This window comes from Lepisma saccharinum, chromosome 18 (assembly GCF_977018435.1).
Source record: "Lepisma saccharinum chromosome 18, izLepSacc3.1, whole genome shotgun sequence".
NCBI classification, from domain to species: domain Eukaryota; kingdom Metazoa; phylum Arthropoda; class Insecta; order Zygentoma; family Lepismatidae; genus Lepisma; species Lepisma saccharinum.
In genome coordinates, this window is record NC_139246.1 from 15,555,215 (window position 1) to 15,570,892 (window position 15,678).

A 15,678-nucleotide genomic window follows, 5' to 3' on the forward strand; every position below is an offset into this window, starting at 1 on the left:
GGACTTCATGCATTTAGGTAGCACAGGAGGTAATGATAAACGATAGTATATTACTACATGTGTTTTAAAGGGAATTAAAGGGGAGATGATCAAATTTCAGACTCGGATCACACATCTATGTATCCAGTCCTCACCAGCTTATCTGTGAATGCATTTAGCTAATTTTCAATGTACTTCCATTGTTCCTTGACAAGTACCATGTCAGAAAGTGGAGGAATTTGAAGTGTAACAATAATTTGTTGTTTTTCGGATAGGAAATGCAATAAGTGTAATTTCCAACAGCAGTTCATAAAGAATGTTTTTGTCGATGTTCTGCTAAAATACAGAAATTTATGTTCACTGGTTCCCCAGATAATAGAAATGAACATGTACTCAATAGGGTTTATACAGGATTAAGGAATGCTCAGGGAATGTTTTTTTACTGCTGGGAAAGGGTTTGTATCGCTTGCCACTTCCTTTTGAAAGTTGCGATGAAGCTTTAATGTGAATAGGATTGGAATATATTCACAAGTTCTCGGAGTGGTAATATCATGAACGTTAAGTAATAATGTTGAACTTTCTGATTTATTAATGTGCATTTCATATACACGTACATAGGATTACAAGATTACAATTAGTGTTTTTCATGGAAATATATATATGGATCCCTTACTCGTTTATGAGTTTTGTGTTGCTCTTTTGTTTCGTGAATTAACTTTGTCTACGGTATCGAAATTTAATTCTTCCTTTAATTATTCTGAAAATAAAAGTAATTAATAATAGAAGGAATGGTGATATGAATGAACCAACTAATCATTGTCTATATGTGGTGTCCACTTCTACCTTGAAGAAGCCGTGACATTTGAGGATTATTTGAAGAGATGCATGCTGATAGGTGTTTGGTTATGATAGTGCGGTCTTTGCAAGCAAGACTTGCAAGAAGTCTTCTTTCCCATACATTCTTGGTTCTCAGGCATGCGTGGTGCATTGCGAACCTTCCAGGTAGACGAACTTGCGAAATTACGAGGTGCTATTTGTGAGCTGGTATAACCGAAGTTTTTCATGACTATGGTCATCTTAGACGCTTTGTTATAGATGTCATCGGACGATCTTCGTTATTCTCTCTACTGGTGTTCCTGGCGTGACCCTGTGCCAGTATTTGCGATATGTTGATGATGTTCTGGATATCTTGACAGCAAGGTACCAGGCCAAGGCCAGTACTTACGTTCCGTTAACCTTGGGTGAACATCTGCAGAGTTGTCACTCGGCAAGCTATTTTTTCTTCTTCCCTTTGAACATTTTGTCGAATGTATCGTGTAAATTCTTGAAGACGTCAGTGTCTGTATCGAGCAGGTACGAGTTGAACATCCGCAGCACATCTGCGTTACCGAACGACAGCGCCACGCTGGTGGGCGTCGTGTAGTAGCGGTCGCTGTGAAGAAGGTCGCCTCCTTTCTTGAGCAAGAAGAGAGCGACATCTTTGTTCCCTGTGAAGGCGGCGACGTGCAGAGGCGTCCTCCCGACCACGTCGCTCGCGTTGACGTCGGCACCGTTCTCGACCAGGAACCGTAACATCTCGAGGTCGTTCTCGAACACGACGAGATTGAGCAAGACCTCGCCGAAGATGTTTCGCAGGTTCGGATTGGCTCCGTACTTGAGCAGGAGCCGCGCAAGTTTGTAGTTGATGTTGGACACCGCCAGGTGCATCGGCGACTCTCCGTGCACATTGTTCACGTTGAGCCTCGATCCGTACTTTATCAGTAGCTTGGACATTCTGAACTGTTCAAGCCGGACCGCTATGTGAAGAGGGGTGTCCCCCATGCGGTCACTGATTCTCGGCGTGGCTCCGTTCTCCAGCAAGAACTGGGCAATGTCAAGTTTCTTCTCCTGCACAGACAGATGCAATGGAGTTTCGCCGAACGCATTGCACACGTTCAGAAGCGCGCCGTGCTTCCTCAGAACAGCCACCATCCCTACGTCACCACGATCGGCTGCTATGTGGATCAACGTGTTCCAGATTCCGTCACCTGACCTTTGGTTCACGTTGGCGCCCGCCGCCACCAGTCGCTCAACCGCGAACACGTTGTGGTCTAGCACGGCGTTTTCTAGCGGTGTTCGCTGGAAAGTGAGCGGTTTGGGTCTACGCGGAATCAGCAAGCTTCCCTTTTGCGTTCGCTTCCTAGCTACTTGCATTTTGTGCTGAAGATCAGACGTCCATTATTGCAGCTCGCACGCTCTCCTATTCCACACACACTGCACGCGCATCGTGTCAAGCAATTACCCTCATGTCTTACCCACCAACTCTCCACTAACTCATTCCTTCTTTCACAAAATAAAAAATAAAAATCATAGAATTAATCCTAATATTCAATTAACAACTGCATCAATTGACTTACTTTGCCACCGCTGTTTCCATGAAAACGGTATCAATAGTTGGCATATTATTAATTTTAATGTCGGTTAATATATATTCAATTAAAATGGCGTTTCTTACAAATATTACAGAGCTGTCCTTATGCTATAGTGAACTTCCTACAATAAAGAAAACGTGACTGGTTTGATTGGTGTCAAAATGAATTTGTAACAGATAAAGATCTATTGGTCAATTCAAGTTTCATGAATAAGTGATTGAATGATTGATCATGTCAGTGGCACAAGAAATGTAATTTCAATAAGCTGCAATCGGGACATTTATATAGTAAACAACATTTATACAATAAGAGATGTGAATGTGACTTGGGAATTGCAAACGTGTAACATGCACTAAAGTTACAATTTCGAATAAATTTCACAAGTTTAGTGGTGAATCCAGGTATTCGATTAGGTTATAGTTTGTTAACATTTTTGAAAAGTATAACATACGAGTTTAAAGCGGAAAGTTTATATTTTGCATTAATAGACCTACAGTAACTTCTGTGATATGAGTGGTGGAAAGATATAAGGGTACATTTATGTAAAACAACATGTTTATTCTAGAAATGAAACTATCCAAGGACAAAAAACAACTTAAAAGCTATTAGGTCCAAAATACGAGTGGATGAATAAATTAATATTTACAATTAGACATTTTCAAAATGCTTTAGTGTATTTTCTTTTGTAAAATTTCCTGTTATAACCTTGCCAACTTCAGTAATTCAATTCAAGAGCTATTGATCTAAAATTTAGCGGGAACTTTTTGTAGATACATAGGAGCTCTAGTCTGATATTACATTTCAGAGAAATCTGTCAACACGTTTCAAAGTGGCAGATGAAATGCAATAGAGAGAGTGACCTGATGAGAGAACTCTGGTAGCAATTTTTCAATAGCAAGTTCGGCCATCGCCGAAGGGCATTTGTAACGATCCTTTGGGGCGTGAGGGTCGTTACATGGGGTATGTAGCTACAATACTTAAGGACTTTAAAATATAAAACACTCTATCATGTATCTTATGGTTTATTAGACAGAGTTCTTACATTGGTAGAGTATTACTATGTTTCTATCCTAAACTAGATAAGTCCCTAATATCTCTGCTGGAGACTATCCAAGATTTAGGCTAAGTCAAAATAAAGTGAAGTCCATTTACCTTGCTCAGAGGTATTTTCTGACTGGCGTCGGGCAGCAACTTCTCTGGACTGGCCTCTGTTCCTTATTTGGGGGGGGGGGTTATAGCAAAGTGTCTTCCTGTCCTTTGGCTTACCAGTGACCCTTTCAAAGTCATTTCGATCTCAGTGGCTCTTTGTACATAAGTCCATTTCCTCAATAGCTCATGATGGGTAATCACCCGATTCCCATATTTAGTCCTAGAGCAATTATCCATATTTGGGAATCATGAAATCACGGTTTTCCTTGTTTCAGAGAACCTTGAAGTTGTTTACTAATAGTTCACCCTTTTATGGGTTAGCCACTCCCCTTTCTTCCAACCATGGCCTTTGGCCAATGAATTAGACTTATTCTCTTCCCATGCCGTTGATTCGCCAAGAGACAGAGACTGTATGCTTTCGTGGTGGCATAATAAACTAGACTTCCAGTATTGTTAAGACTAGCACCAAGTCAAATACAATGAGTTCAGATATTTTATGAAATATAAAATGTATTTTATATCAATCTGGTTTGTTGTAAGGGATGGTTGAAAATCCATCCGTTACACATTTCAGGATCTATGTGTTTCTTTTTTTATTGCGGTTGACTGTACGTGCTGTGGGGTCTTGGCCTTGACTCAGGCTTAGGACACTAACGTCAACAGAGAATTGAATTTGGGTGGCTCAAGGGTGAATGAAATATTTTCAAATGGACTCTGCTTTACTGATCTGCCGATTCAGTGTTTCTCCACATTCCTTTCTTCCACTTTCTTCATTTTTAGTTTCTGCCCCCTTTCCTCTTTCTTTCCTAGATGTAAGTGTTGACCCTTTTGAAAGACACCCATATGCAGGACAGGATTAAGACAAAATTGGGCCTGATGCTGCACAATAAACACAGCGCAAAGAATAATAGTAACTGTATAGTAAGAAACGCTGTGTCTAGGCGTCCGAAATTGGGGCTCCAAATCTCATTCTAAGATATATTTTCAGGTTAATATAGCAAAAGGAAACTGTTCAGCTTTCTCGTCTGTTTTCATCTGGGCCTATTTCAGGAATGGGCCTAATACTGCAGCATCAATAGCACCCACCTTAATCCATCACTGCTCATATGTCAAGCTCCACTCCACGCAGCACATCCTAGACTGCATTTTACAGATTAGCTAGGTTCTGGCGTTTGGACTCACAGTCAGTACAATCTTCTGTGAGGCTTGTGTCTTCCCTATATGTTTCTGATTGTCCCTTCATTCATCTCATCATCATTCATCCTCATCATCATTCATCCTCATCCTTGCAATTAGCCAAAAGTTGCAGAAAAGTGAAGTAAAGGAAACTGAATCATCCAATCAATATTTTATTTCTACCCAGCTCTTTTTTAGCTCTCATTTAGTATCAATCTCCCATGGTACCCCCCCCCCCCCCGCGCCTCGTTCATTATCTCAAAGTGTTTTTATGTCAACTTTATGGACAGATAGGCTAATCGGGACCGAACCTACAGTTTAAAGTAGGATCCGAATCACGGTGGAATATGCTTCCTCCGGAGATCGAACCTGGAACTCCTTGATTACAAGATTACTGTGAGTTACCCGTACACAATCATTGAAGCGTGGTCTCCCCGATGACACAGCGGTAACGTCGTCGCCTTGTAATCAAGGGGTCCCGGGTTCGATACCCGATAGATGCACGTGGCACTGTGGTTCGGATCCCACTTTAAACTATAGCGTAGCGTTCCAACCTGAACGCGGGGATCTTAAATAGGGATGTAACTTGTCCCTCCCGATTAGTACTAGTTGGTGGTAGAGACAGCCCTGAACGGGCAGGTACAAATATCTTACTTATCATTAAAATAAACTCATGATTCGGTTTAGACTGAAGTGAGGAATGCGAATGGCAGAATAGGGTGTAGACTAGCTTATCCTGTTCGCTTTAGAAATAAGACCAGTAGCTCCTGCTTCGCCGATGATTCCAGATTAAAAGACCTCGTGTCGCTCTCATGCGCACCTATTTAAACCCTCGCTTGGCCTCTCGTCACCTCTTGCCAAAGGCCAGTGTTCTTACCATTTCCTGTGAAAGGCTTACCCAACACATTTCTGAGCAGGAGCTGACAAGGTCTGCCAGGGTCAATATTTCTTAATCGAACGGGTATGCTACGACACCCCTCTTGCGAGACAATTTCCAAAATTGAAATTGTAATCATTATAAGTTTAAATTGAACCTTCTGCCATTCACCAAAATTTAAAAGGTTTTTTTTTATTACATGAAAAAAGGTTACATAAAATAAAATAATAAAATAATGTTGGAGACCCTTCACCGAAAATTCAATGGAACAGAATTAAGCTCAAAGCTTGACTGCTGAAATAAAGTCTTTTGTTTTCATTAGCCACACGCTGGAAGAGTCTTTCGTATGAGAGATGCTGACGGTATATCAACATGCGATAGCAAGTGTTGTTCGCAGGTCCGCGGAGTCAGCGGAAAATTTCATCACACTGGATCGTAACCCGAGACATGCGAATGGCTTCTGCGTTTCGCATAACAACTCGGAGGGATTGGTAATGGCATCTGAACAACTGCTAACTAAGCGCCGAACGTAAGCCCTGAGAAACCTTGAGGCCGTATGCTCGCAGTCTTCCGCCTCGTCAGGTTGATAGTTCGAGGCGAGAGCAAAAAAAGACCGTGGTAAACACCAATCTCCACTGGACTGCGCGGCATTGACATGGAAGCACTGAAGCCAATAAAAGAAACAACACACGCAGTATTGGCTACCCGCAACCACACGAAGAGAAGAATATAATTGAAGAATAAATTTTCACTTGCTATTGACGTTCGTAGCACACTAATGTGGGCACACGATGACCTGCGAAGTCAGAAGGCAGGGCAATCCAAATACACTCAAACCCCCAGAGTCCTGGGATACGAAGCATTGTTCCGGGAGATGCACGGTCCTGGACCGATCACAATTGCACTGGCGGACCGGGTTCGAATCCCGGTGTGGAAAGTTCAGGAATACTGTTCAGCCGATGAAAGCACATTGACAGCGGGGCGGGCGAACACAGGGTAGTCCATGGAGAGCCACTCCAAGTAGCGTTTGCAAGCCCCAAAATATGCGTTGTACAATGGCGGACACGGGGGGGGGGTTGCTCTGTAAGATGAAATTTCTTCTGATGTTTCTGACGATGTTCCGATCCTGGGATGTCACTTGGGATAGGATTTTCGTTGCTGCTACGCTGGTCCCAATTGGTGGTAGATAATAGGAACAGGGGCGGAGACGACCAAAAAGGGGATAGGTCGTTCTGATTGCCGTGATTATTGAAGATGCATAACAGCAGCAGGGGCGTCTTGAGGTGAAAATCCCTGGCGATTTCAGCTCTCACACCGGTGACACACACTGCTGAAATCCAAAGGAGGCTGGTGAGCTCCAAAGCCTTCAGGAGTGCGTTCTTCTTCCGGCCTCAAAAAATTCGCTGGACTACTTTCGAAATTCCTTGAACTCGTGGAATTTCCGAACAGGGTAGGAGACAGGTAGGACATTGGAAAGACTACATTGCTCTCAGTCAGTCAATATTTAAAATATATAAAAAATGTGTAAAGTAATCGCCTTTTATATGCAAGTGAAAATCATGAGTAGAGATAAATAAACAAAAAATAAACTACCCAATAGGTGATATAAATTATAAAACAAAATTTGAATGAAGGCTAAATAAAATAAAAGGCGGAAAATATAGTTTGACGCCTTAACCCTGGAACACCATTAAAATGAAAATATGACTTCATCAAAAGTAATATATGTATATATTGACTAAATTATACAGCCCCTGGCTTCTCCCAAAATATAGAATAATATGCAAAATAAACTGAAGTTATGACATGGCACTAAATGCCCTTTGTTGGCACATGATCAAAATACAATAAAATAAACGAAAATATCTAGGATTAAATATTGATAAATATATAAAAGTAATATGTAGATGGTATAAAATATATCCCCTGGTATCAGGTGACGAGAGCACCACGTAGCGTTCCAACCTGAACGCGGGGATCTTAAATAGGGATGTAACTTGCCCCTCCCGATTAGTACTAGTTGATGGTAGAGACAGCCCTGAACGGGCAGGTACAAATATCTAACTATTCATTAGAATGGACTCATGATTCGTTTCTAGACTGAAGTGAGGAATGCGAATGGCAGAATAGGGTGTAGACTAGCTTATCCTGTTCGCTTTAGAAATAAGACCAGTAGCTCCTGCTTCGCCGATGATTCCAGATTAAAAGACCTCGTGTCGCTCTCATGCGCACCTATTTAAACCCTCGCTTGGCCTCTCGTCACCTCTTGCCAAAGGCCAGTGTTCTTACCATTTCCTGTGAAAGGCTTACCCAACACATTTCTGAGCAGGAGCTGACAAGGTCTGCCAGGGTCAATATTTCTTAATCGAACGGATATGCTACGATAGATCTATCCCGATTATCCTTTTTGTGCAACAACAATTCAATCAATCAATTCAATCATTGAAGTCCTTTTTCTGTCTCTCATTCCGTTCCTTGTTCTTGCATTTCTCATTCCATTTCACTTTCTCAATCGACAGTCTCTCATTCCTGTTTTTGTCCTTTCCTTTTCTCTATGTCTTTTCTGTCTATCACCCTGCAAGACAGATCTATTGTAAGTCATTTAATTACGATAGACAATAGTTTTGATACTAATAAAACCACGATGACATCTTATGGGCGTGTAAGGGATGTCCTCTTAAGGCACCAAAAATCAATCTGTCTTCTGCATAGTACACTCCAGTAACTGCTTCATGCAGGCCAACGAGGCTCTGGCGTAAACCTACGGTCAGTATAATTCTCTGTAGGTAGGGTTGTGGATTGTCCTCTGTTTGGTCCTTATATGTGCTGAGTGCCCCTCTACAGCCTCAGCTTTTCACGTAGGCAAGGAGACTTTATTCCTCTGAGACTAGTAGTGATTTTAGTGATGGTAAGAACTTGGTCTATTTGTAGTGTGCGTGCACAAATAGCCTAAGAGCTGGCATACCCAAAAAATTCTTTTCAATCGATCAATAACATCTTATGTTGACCAAGGCAGTCTTTATTTCACTAAAAGAAAAAGCACTCGACGTTGTATTTTAGTTTGGTTCTGAATCTTAGGAAGACCCCAACAGAGGGTTGAAACGTCACGTGTTAAGTGTGTTTTTGTATTGATATACAGCATATTTAGTGTTTTTTTCTTTCATGGAGACAAGGCTTAATCGTGTTATCATAATTTATTATTAAAAACAAAAAAAAACACCCGGAAGAACTAAAATCTCAGCATATATATACGCGTGTAATGAAGAGAAAGATGAGATATAATTGAGTTAAATGCTCTCTCCACACTTGTCATGCCTGTCTCATTTTCTCGATGAGTACTGTTCTAGATGTATCTATAATAGGCCATGTCCATAGCCTTGTCAGAGTTCGTACTTTGACTCTGACTCACGCTCCTTCCGTTATCCCGCACTGAGTATAATGATTGAATTCTGTAGTCAACTGAGAGCGCTGTCCTTCCGGACTTCATATTTTATACTGCTCCCGGACTTGAAGTTATTACTCCTCATGTCCTCTCTCGGTGAGGTGTACTTTCGTCACCTCATAACCTCAGCACAGAGGTATTTGGAAATGCTGCGCATTCCTGGGATAACGAAAGGCAGTCGACGGAAACGTCAGGTTAATGAACAGTGTAAAGAGAGCATTAAAGGAGCCTATTCTCTATCGTAACTCATTATACCTCATCAATATATATATATATATATATATATATATATATATATATATATCAAAGACACACAACAACTCAAATTCACACAAAGGAGTTTGTGTGAATTTGAGAATACAGTTTGCAGGCTGCACTACCCGCAAGAGAGGTTGACAAGTGCCTTCTGAAAACGTTATACCTCTTACGTAATGAGAAACAAGGGAAAGTGGGTGTATAAGAGGCGACTCTTTCTGAAGACATCCTAATGTGCAATGCCCCTTCCACATTGTACACCTTGCACTGCAGACTAACGAGGCTTTGACGTACAGACTCATAACCGTACTCTGTGGAGCCCGTTTCATTCTATGTGTGTGTTTGTGATTCTCCTTTTATCAGTTTCATACAATCACCTTTCATCCTTATTGTCGCGGTTATCCAAAAGTGGCAGAAAAGAGAGGTATCATAATATGAAGCCAAACATGGTAAAGGGTCCTTGGGCGTGATAAAACCAGACTTGTCCTTGAAATGCGGGTATTAATTAAACACTATATTGCAAACTGCGTTGTATTTTGGAAGAAAATTTTCTACATTTTCAGTGAATTAGGAATGTGTGTCTACTTGGAGAAACACTTTTCTTGGGCTTCTTTACAAGTTCACTGTTGGTTTTGCATCCATATTCTCGTAGGACTTGAGCCAGATTATCCCTTGACGCTTCAAGGGCTAAGTCTAATGGTGTATCGTTGAAATCATTGAATATGTTAAGCGTTGGTGTATATCTAAGTAGCAGTTCACACATTAGAATGTCTCCTGCACGAGAAGATAGGTGAAGAGGTGTGTTTCCAAAGCTGTTTGGAAAGTCCACTCTGGCGCCACTTTTCAGCAACTCTTCAGCTACACCATAATGCCTTCCCAGAACGGCAATGCACAAAGGACTTTGTCCGAATGCATCTCGCATCTCCGTGGTTGCTCCGTGTCGAAGAAGTGTTGCTACCTCGTCTTGAAATCCGAGTTCTGTTGCTACAAGCAAGGGCGTCTCCTGAAAGATATTTCTGTCTCGTTGGTTCACATCTGCACCATTCTCCAACTGTCGGTCTACTTGTGCGACATTCCTCTGGAGTATGGCCACCACCAGAGGACTCTGGTTTGCAGTCAGTGCTGCTGGGTGATCTACATTTGCTCCGCTGTTATCTAGTAAACTGTGGTGTTTGGAAAATATGTCATTGTCACTGAAGGTACGTTTCTCTTTATGTACAGTAGTATCGTTGTCACTGTTCAAGTGTGACTCTTCAAAATGTGATGCCACATTATTGTTGACGTTTGTAGTATTTTCTGTCAAGCCATCACACACATTTTGTGGTTGTGCCTTGATATCACTTTTATCTGTTTCTAGGTCGACGTTTGCTTCTGTTGATAACTTACTGTTATCACAACAATCAGTCTGAGGTGCTTGTTTATTGCTAGATTGTTGCTTGTTAGAGTGCTGAAGGTCTAAAAGATCAAACGTTGCTGTTAAACCAGTGCTTAGTTCAACTAAGACAGGGTCAGCGTTTGTAGATATTTTTTCTGAGTGCTGGCTTCCATTAAATAGCCCATCATTTGGCACTGCCGCAGTTTGATAGTCAGTTCTTGACTTTGACCTTTCCTCTAGGACATTTTCACACATCTGAAGATCCACCAGGAGGCTTTCTAGCTCTTCATTTTGATAGCGAGTTCTTGACCTTGATTGTTCCTCTGGGGCATTATCACACATCTGTATATCTACCAATGGACTATCTAGCTCTTCATTTTGATAGCCAATTCTTGACAGTGATGTTTCCTCTGGGACATTTTCACACATCTGTAGATCCACAAGTGGACTTTCTAGCTCTTCATTCTGATAACCAGTTCTTGACCTTTCCTCTGGAACATTTTCACACATCCGTAAATCCGCAACCAGACGCTCTTCAGATTCAAGTGCAGGGAGTTTCTTGTCGCTTCCAGTGGAAGTGTGTTGGAATGTCAATGGATTGTTGAAATCATACGATAGCTTCTCTCTTCTATGCTCTTCATATTCAGAAGAATTTTGAACATCGTGAAATTTGTATGTTCTGTTAACTAGAAATTCGTTATGACGACTTGTAGTATCACTTCCTTCTTCCGACACGGATTCTTCTGGACTCTTTGAAGGGAATGGGGAGTCGTAGAACATTTGAAGCTGTTTAGTGACGTTTGAAAACACAGCTCCGATTTTAGCCGTTACTGGATTTCTTGATGTAACATTTGCACTTTGTTGTTGGGAAGACGATACTTGATTTAAATTTTGTTGTCCAGGAGCAGGAACTTGCTGACGTGACTGGCTGACAGCTTTTGGATAACCTGAAAGATATGGTTTCTTAATTACTAAACTTCCAATCAATAGTTGCATAGTCATTAGCGTCATTACTCGTTTTTGTAAACTTACAGAAGTATCAGGAACCACCATAAATGAATGTGTACTATTTTTTTGGACTAATGTATTACATGCCTTTCACCTTCAAATGCATATTTTGCACAAGAGTTGTTTGAATGGACTGGCAGAGGCGGATAGGCCTATACCCTCTGCCCCGCCGGCATCTTCATTGTGAAATATGGACTATGATATAATTTTGCTCACAAAGAAAATTCTCAAATATTTGGGTTGATTTATTAACTAACCTCCTTTCCACGCAGTACGCTCTGTACTGCATTTCGCAGACTAGCGAGGTCTTGGCGTCTGTATAGCCAGTATATTCCTCTTTTGGGGTTGTGTGTTATCGTCCATATATGTTGTTGCAACTTCATCCATCATATCTTGTCACCATTCAACCTCATCTTCGAGATTAGCCGAAAGTGGCAGAAAAGGTAAACTAAAACAAACGGTCAATGAACTAGGGCAGGCTTGGGCTACTCGCGTGCACTTGTGGAGGCCATGGAGCGCTCCGTGCGGTTCAATCATTCCGCCCGCTTCCTGCATCTCAAGGTCAGTGAGCAGGAGTGGCGGAGACGTTTGCATTTAGAGGGGAAGGGCGCCCTCCTTTTCACGGAGCCACTTATTGTTTCATCTGCCATTGTTTTATAAAGAAGTTTCACACTGCAACAACGGGGCCGACGAAAATCTCCTGCCTCGCTCATTCCCTCCTTACAACTCATTGTTTTCTTGCAGCATATTTACAAGCAAACTTTATTAAGAAATCCTTTGTCGCGTGTTTCTGTTCTACAGTTTACTCCAACGGAACGTTACGGTTAGCCATAGATATCCAAGTAAGTGTAAAAGAGAATAAAGGGGGGCAATTTTATATTTTCACAATTCGAAATGTTTAATGACCAAAATTCATTCATATATAAATTCTTTCTATATATTAACACTGACCACAAAGCGTGATATATGATGGATATTTTCAAGACGAAAAATATTAAAATAGATTTCTTAACATTTATTTTTTAATTTCTTAAAAAAGAAAGCATAAAGTTCCATAATATTTTAGCATTGATTTGACATGTAAATACTACTACAATTTCCACTTTCTTGCCTTAAAATTTAGTTCTGAAAATTTAATTTCTTCATGAATAATACGAAAGTAACAATTATACAGGGTGATCGAAAAGTCCCCGAACCCAAACTTCAAAAAAAAATTTCGCCGGTAGTTATTATGATAATGTAATAATTTCTGTGGAAGCTGGTTTGCGAGGGTCTTGGCTGTACACGACACAGGAGATGGCGCTGGGGAGTGGCGCTAGCAGTCGTGGCGAGGAAATGAACTACGAGCAGTGCTGGTAACAAAATAATCACGCCAGTTGCAAGGATGAGTTTGTCGGCGGAGGAGGATTTTTTTAGAAAACCGAGTGAACTCTTTTGTGTACCAGGACATTATACAGCAGTTTATCGCGCTTTTGTACGCTAATGAACGAGATGTGTGGTTACAACAAGACGGGGCAACATGCCATACGTCCAATGCCACCATGGCAGTTCTGCGTGAATTTTTTGATGACCGTCTGATTTCATGAGGGCTTTGGCCGGCAAGATCACCTGATTTAACCACACCCGATTTTTTCTTGTGGGGTCACAGTTTAGGTTAACTGTTGGTTTGGTTTACCTGATTATTTTGTTACCAGCACTGCTCGTAGTTCATTTCCTCGCCACGACTGCTAGTGCCACTCGCCAGCGCCATCTCTTGTGTCGTGTACAGCCAAGATCCTCGCAAACCAGCTTCCACAGAAATTTTGACAATATCATAATAACGACCGGAGAATTTTTTTTTTTGAAGTTTGGCTTTGGGGACTTTTCGATCACGTATACTCTTAAAAACGGGGGGAGGCTTTATTTTCTAGGTTGAGAGTGAGTTTTAAAATACATGTACAAATTCCGACCACAAGAAAGGTAAGGAAATTAAATTTAGCTATCCCCTCTTTCCATTAGTGCACTGATTAGAATGAATGGACGGTAAAGTGACCATGGAGATATATCTTGGAGTAGGTTAAGGCAGGGGTGCCCACAGAGGGGTTTTATGGCGTAGGTTGCGCCATCGAGATTTTGGGGGGAGGTTTCCCATCAAATAATATAAAATTCAACATTTATATATTTTCCAAAATATATGTAAAAAATTTACACCTTAAATGCACCATATTTAATCCATTAGCAATCCATTAGATGAAGATTAGGGCATTATCGAAAGGGGGGGGATATTGAACTCGTACATAATAGATCTTAATTGACACGTGGGATCTGAGGGGGATTCTGAATTAAACTTTGGAGGGGGGGACAGTATCCAACTCTAGGTCTTACATTATAGCGGTATTTTAGTTAGAGGGGGATTGAGCATTAAATTGAAGGGGATATCCAATTCTTGTGTATTACTATTGTCTTAGACTGTTGCGGAAATTATGGTATGGAGACTGAGAATTAATTTCTTTGGAGGAGGCAATATCCACTCTTTAATATTAACAGTAAGTCTAAAATTAGCATGGAAATTTTGGTGGTAGGATTGAGTATGAAATTTAAAGGGGAAGATAGAAAGCGTTAAATCTTAGATTGTGAAGGGATTTCTGTAGTGGTGAGAGAGTTCGAACATTACATTTTGGAGACTGTATTTAGCGATAAGGCATCCACACGTTTTCGACCCCGAATGTGCCAAAGGAAAAGACTAAATATCTCGGAATCTTAAGAAAGTATTGACACCCCATTAAATTAATATTCTTCAAAGCCTGCAAAGAAATGGATTTAAAAATTTTCTTATGTAATCTCAAAATACAATTTTTCCACACAATATTGGTGCATAATTAAGGTAAACTTGGAATTTTACATAATTTCCAGGAAAATTAGACAGCCCTGCATTTTTTGCGTACCCCGCAAAAGGCTAAAATGCCGGAAAAAGTATCGACATGTATCGGTAAATAAAATCGAACCGATAGCACTGGTTAAAAGTTGTTCAAAGACAAAAATGGTTATCTGTTTTTTTTAAGGGGGGGTTTCAGTTATCAATGTCAAGTTCTTTACTGCTTTCATTTCAAATTTCTATTTTCTCAAAATTTCGGGAGGGGCTGTAGGCTTCATCAGATCCCCCCTCTCCCCCTTGCGTACGTCAGTGATAATAGACATAAGGGTAAATGCTAAAAATAAGGTTTGAAATAGGCGAGTATGAGCATATTGCTGTAACGATTCGCTTAAGCTGGTCGATAAAGCTGAAGTCAAACTCGAATAGTTTACCTGTAGTTGTTGAGTACGGTTGTTTCCCTCCTGATGCTGTTTCCTGCAAATATAAAAGTTAACAGTTAAGACATTATATGATTTCAATGGTGAAACTTCACATCTTTTAAAAATAGGACAAAAGTAACAATTATTCTTTGCTACTAATAATTTAGGTTTCAAGAGGAGAAAAACATGTAAACAAGCATTTACAAATACGATTGATATTTAGAAAAATACTGCGGAACCTCGATTTTATGTACTTCAAGGGACCGAGCCAAGTGAAAAGACTTAAATTGTGGGGAAATGGAAAATCCGTAAACGTACACTGTACGTATTTTTGCACAATTGTATCCATATTTGCAGACCTCCGTGGCGGACTGGTTATAGCACAGCGCGCTACGACGCCAGGGGTCCCGGGTTCGAATCCCAGCATGCGTGTTCTTTGAATGTCCCTTCATCAATTTAATTATATCATCACTCATCCTCATCTTTGCGATTAGACAAAAGTGGCAGAGAAGTGAAGTAAAATTAACTAAATAAATTAATTGATTGATCAATCAATCAGCCATATTCATATTCTTCCATTATTTTTTTATGAAATTTCAACGTCTATGGATCTTATTTATTCTTAAGGTTCAAGTACAGTGGAACCTCGATAACTGTAACTTGAGGGGGAAATTTTAAAAAATCGGGGTATCAAGGGTCGAGTTATTGAGGGCCAAAATCGCCGACTTCAAGT

The 15,678-nt window shown here is 40.7% G+C and overlaps 1 protein-coding gene across 1 annotated transcript in view; it reads right to left on the bottom strand.

Moving 5' to 3' along the window:
• Positions 1–691: 691 nt before the first annotated feature.
• LOC146002676 (uncharacterized) overlaps positions 692–15,678 on the bottom strand; it is a 33,936-nt gene continuing 18,949 nt past the window's right edge. Inside the window, exons 3-5 of the mRNA XM_083140639.1 lie at positions 14,958–15,000; positions 9,875–11,611; positions 692–2,198 (exon numbers count right to left, since the gene is read on the bottom strand). Of these exons, the coding sequence (XP_082996765.1) occupies positions 1,252–2,198; positions 9,875–11,611; positions 14,958–15,000 (2,727 nt within the window). The 3' untranslated portion in view covers positions 692–1,251. The remainder of the gene's footprint in view (positions 2,199–9,874; positions 11,612–14,957; positions 15,001–15,678) is intronic.